The 4,766-nt window shown below is 41.4% G+C and overlaps 1 protein-coding gene across 1 annotated transcript; it reads left to right on the top strand.

Annotated features, from left to right (window-relative positions):
- The first annotated feature begins 251 nt into the window (after positions 1 to 251).
- On the top strand, positions 252 to 3,919 carry LOC145850141 (uncharacterized). Its single transcript, XM_045690680.2, has 2 exons — positions 252 to 812; positions 960 to 3,919. The coding sequence occupies exons 1-2, from the start codon at positions 278 to 280 to the stop codon at positions 2,285 to 2,287; spliced, it is 1,863 nt and encodes a 620-aa protein (XP_045546636.2). The 5' UTR covers positions 252 to 277; the 3' UTR covers positions 2,288 to 3,919.
- The last annotated feature ends 847 nt before the right edge of the window (positions 3,920 to 4,766 follow it).

A 4,766-nucleotide genomic window follows, 5' to 3' on the forward strand; every position in this document is an offset into this window, starting at 1 on the left:
TTGGAGCTCTTAATCTCTCTCCTACAGAAGATACCTTCGTCCATTGACTCTTCTGTGTAGCTAAAGCTAAACCAATAATAGCTCCACATTGCTGACGTTAGCTGTCATTGCCATCACCATAGCAACGTGAGCTAGCTAGTTACATTTTATTAGCAGGCATTCCTAGTGCATGGAATATTTAGCATGGTCTATCCCTTTATTAGCTAAGCTGTTCCAGTATTTTGTGAAACTCACCTTTCACATGTGCTTCCTCTTTTTGATCCATCTCTAGCCTTCAATGTCTGTACCCAAATCCACAGAGTCCCCAGGTTCTGGCTGTGGTGTTCAAGCCCAGAGAAGCGCACAGCAGGGTCCAGAGATTGTCTCAGTGAAGCTGGAGGACTGCAGTCAAACACTGGAACTCAATGTGATTGTCAAAGAGGAATGGGAGGAGAGAGGAATCAAGGAGGAGATAGAAGTAAAAGAGGTGGATCAGAGAGCAGTCAAAGAGGAAGTAGAGATGGCAGTCAAAGAAGAGCATGAGAGAACAGTTGAAGAAGAAGAGGAGGAGGAGCAAGCAGTCAAAGAAGAAGTGGAGGAAGAGCGAGTAGTCACTGAAGAGGAGGAGGAGCGAACAGTCAAAGAAGAAGAGCAGGGGGAGAGAGCAGTCAAAGAAGAGCAAGAGGAGAGAACAGTCAAAGAAGAGCAGGGGGAGAGAGCAGTTAAAAAAGAAGAGCAGGAGGAGAGCGAAGTCAAAGAAGAAGAGGAGAACAGGGAAGTGTCTGCTCCAGATCTAGAGGAAGAGGAGGAAGTAGATAGTATCACTGACCCAGGTAAGTTCAGGTGTGGAGTATGTAGAGAGGTTGGTGCCTTGGTTCGCCACAGGGGATTCCCAAAGTATTGTAGTGCTTCTGCTTGTATCAAAAGTATTTTAAAGCCCCTTTCAATGTTCCCTTACTGATTCTAACATATTCTCACAGGAGAGAGCTCCCATCCAGGCTCAGACAGCGATCCCAGTTCCACAACATCAGGAAACCATAAACAACACAGACAGAGGAACTCAAGACAGAAACATCACCACTGCATGGACTGCTTCACTAGTTTCTATGAGCCAGAGGAGTTGAGAAGACACACTTGTAGACCCCGACCCTGCTCAGATTGCAGAGACAGTTTTATTTGTCCAATTCACATCAAATCACACCAACAAACTCTCAAAATAAAGAAAACCTACCCGTGTGCTCATTGTGAGAAGAGTTTTCAGGCGCCAAGCAGCTTGAAGACACACCAGCTTAATCACACGGGAAAGAAGTCGTACCACTGCTTTCAGTGTGGGAAGAGGTTCTGTCGTGTAGACGCCTTAAAGGCTCACCAGAGAATACACACAGGAGAGAAGCCTTTTCACTGTTCTCAGTGTTGGAAGAGCTTCAGTGATATAGGAAATCGAAATAAACACCAGAGAATACACACAGGAGAGAAGACTTACCATTGCTCTGAGTGCGGGAAAAGTTTCAATCAGTTATCACATTTAAAACCACATCAGCTAACTCACACTAGTGAGAAGCCTTTTAACTGCTCTCAGTGTGGGAAGGGTTTCAGTCTGTCATCATATCTGAAGAAGCACCAGGTAATGCACACAGAAGAGAAACCATATAGCTGTGATCATTGTGGGAAGAGTTTTAAATTGGAAGGAATCCTTAAGCGTCATCAGAGAATACACAGTGGAGAGAAGACTTACCACTGCTCAGAGTGTGGGAAGTGTTTCAGTTTGTCATCATATCTGAAGAGACATCAGCTAACTCACACAGGATTAAAGTCACACCACACAGGAATAAAGTCACACCACTGCTCCCACTGTGGGAAGAGCTTCAGTAAGAAAGCTGACCTAAAGAAACATCAGAGAATACACACAGGGGAGAAGCCTTTCCACTGCTCCCAATGTGGGAAGAGCTTTAATGAGAAAGGAAATCTAAAGCAACACCAGAGAAAACACTCAGGAGAGAAGCCTTTCCACTGCTCCCAATGTGGAAAAAGCTTCAGTTGGGTAATAGACCTAAAGAAACATCAGAGAGTACACAAAGAGAAGAAGCCTTTCCACTGCTCCCAATGTGGGAAGAGCTTCAATGAGAAAGGAAATCTAAAGCAACACCAGAGAAAACACTCTGGAGAGAAACCGCACAGCTGTGATCAGTGTGGGAATTGTTTTAAATGGAAACAAAGCCTGAAAGAACATCAGAAGGCAAAGCACAGTGCAGTGCCTGACAATGGCCTTATAATTGTGTTGCCAAGCTGGGCATCTACATCTAATTAATACTGACAGTAACCAGGTTTCCATCTAACCTTTTTATGTGAGTAAACTTGGCTGGAAGCTTTTCAAATGTCGACAAAACAAAATATGCTTGACAAGGTGGGATCTTTTTCTGTCGGTAAAATGTATTATCTGAGAAATGTTGGTGGAAATGCTTTTATGTGCTAATATTGACACAGTAATCATCATATCATCATATCAGCAATCATCTTATGGGGCGGCAGGTAGCCTAGTGGTTAGAGCGTTGGTCTAGTAACCGAAAGGATGCTAGATCGAATCCCCGAGCTGACAAGGTAAAAATCTGTTGTTCTGCCCCTGAACAAGACAGTTAACCCACTGTTCCTAGGCCGTCATTGTAAATGAGTCACGCAAAGACATGTTGTGTGGTCCTCCCACTACGACTCGTCGGGAAAGCATGCAGTTTGTTAGGCTACAGATTAAATAAATTATGAGGAACTTCACAGGGTGGAGAAAGTGCTCTTTTCCAATAAATATATTTTTCTGGGGACATGATCATCATTTACATTTACGTCATTTAGCAGACATGTGACAAATACAAATAATCTGGCTCTTTTGTCCTGTGAGCTGTTGGTTAGAGCGCACGTGCCAAGATCAGAGTGACACATTTACTATTTAATACAACAATTTTTATAACAAAACCATCAGTTGAGTTGAAAGTATGATGGAAACACATTGAACTTTAGGTTTTTATTCGGTACATGAAAACATAAGCAAAAAATTACATTTTGTGTGCACTACGTCATCATGCACTGAATTTATATCTGCAACACGTCAGTTTGGTGCAAACACACTACTGGTGGGAAAATGTGCATATTATCTTTATGCTGATTTTAGAATATTTGTATGAAAATCTGTCGCCAATTGGATGGAAACCTAGCTAGTGTTGCACATTGGTTAGGCTAAATAGATGTAACATTTGTTGTTGTATTCTAGTATGTTGAATTATGCAAAAGAGCAAGATTTCTGACAACTTAAGACACCACTGATCGAGTCCGAGTCGAGTCACAAGTCATGAAAATGGTGAATTGATAGCTAGTCAAGTCTGAGTACTGGACTCAAGTACTACAACACTGACAGCCACTCCTCTATTGGGAATGTTTGATTACAACACTGACAGCCACTCCTCTATTGGGAATGTTTGATTACAACACTGACAGCCACTCCTCTATTGGGAATGTTTGATTACAACACTGACAGCCACTCCTCTATTGGGAATGTTTGATTACAACACTGACAGCCACTCCTCTATTGGGAATGTTTGATTACAACACTGACAGCCACTCCTCTATTGGGAATGTTTGATTACAACACTGACAGCCACTCCTCTATTGGGAATGTTTGATTACAACACTGACAGCCACTCCTCTATTGGGAATGTTTGATTACAACACTGACAGCCACTCCTCTATTGGGAATGTTTGATTACAACACTGACAGCCACTCCTCTATTGGGAATGTTTGATTTGTGAATATGTATGTCATTTCTCTAGTGTTGGTCTGGTCCAGAAACTAACTTCGACTAGACCCCATTGTAGACCTGAAGAAACTGATAAACATCTTGTATTTTTCTTATTAAAAACAAACCCTTTTATTTATTTTAGCTAAACTTCCAAACCCTTCAAATGAGTCAGGTTTGTATTTAAATAGGTTTACATATCACATGCAGCTTTGTGTAATCTTTTTCTCTGTCATTATGTTTGTGTTTATTTGTGATTCAATGTCAGCAGTCTGAGACACCATGATGACAATCAACAAACTACCATGATGTAAAACTGAATATTACCGTACTGTTTTCATGCTGCTTAGTGCTAAATGTGGGCATCGTTCAGGATACCTGATTGTATTATCACTACCTAACCCAACTGAAGAGATTGCAATAGGTGTAGTAGCTCCATTCAACCACAAGATGGAACTATCGACCCTTAATAAAAAAACAGCTTGAGTAAAAAGTTGCTTTCCGTCAGTAGTGTAGCTGTGCCTGGAGAAGTGGGTATTCTCTAATTTTGCCCACATTTTTCCAAACGGCCCGATCTAAAATGATAAATCCCATATTGGTCTTTCACAGTCAGGCCAACCCAAGCTGTACTGTGCAGTAGGCCTGCTATTGAAACCGATAGACTGAGTTAGAAATTCACAGGTTTCAAATTTTCCCCCAATTTCTTTTCAGGTTTTCGTTCTCCAAGTCACTTTTTTTTTTCTCAGAAAGATGACATAGTTGTAGATTCTAAGTCCATAACATTGCTTAACCTACATCAGCGGACCACTTTTGAGGTCTGGGAATAATCTAACATTTAGATTTTTGAGAGTAGTTACCCATTATTTCAAGTGTGCAGGCAGCTAGCACTATTGTCTGATTATAAGTGTTTCTGTAGTACATGAGAGGGAGTTTGCAAAATAAATGGCTACTGGAATGACGCAAATAATCATGATATCATTCTGACAGGTAGGCATAGGCTATTTT

This window comes from Salmo salar, chromosome 12, assembly GCF_965601325.2.
Source record: "Salmo salar chromosome 12, fSalSal1, whole genome shotgun sequence".
Classification (NCBI taxonomy): Eukaryota; Metazoa; Chordata; class Actinopteri; order Salmoniformes; family Salmonidae; genus Salmo; species Salmo salar.

Bases quoted from the DNA above. Each gene is read 5' to 3' on its own strand.
- LOC145850141 (XM_045690680.2), top strand. From the start codon at position 278: ATGTCTGTACCCAAATCCACAGAGTCCCCAGGTTCTGGCTGTGGTGTT. The intron at 813-959 runs GTAAGTTCAGGT...ATATTCTCACAG, and splicing joins AGATAGTATCACTGACCCAG to GAGAGAGCTCCCATCCAGGC.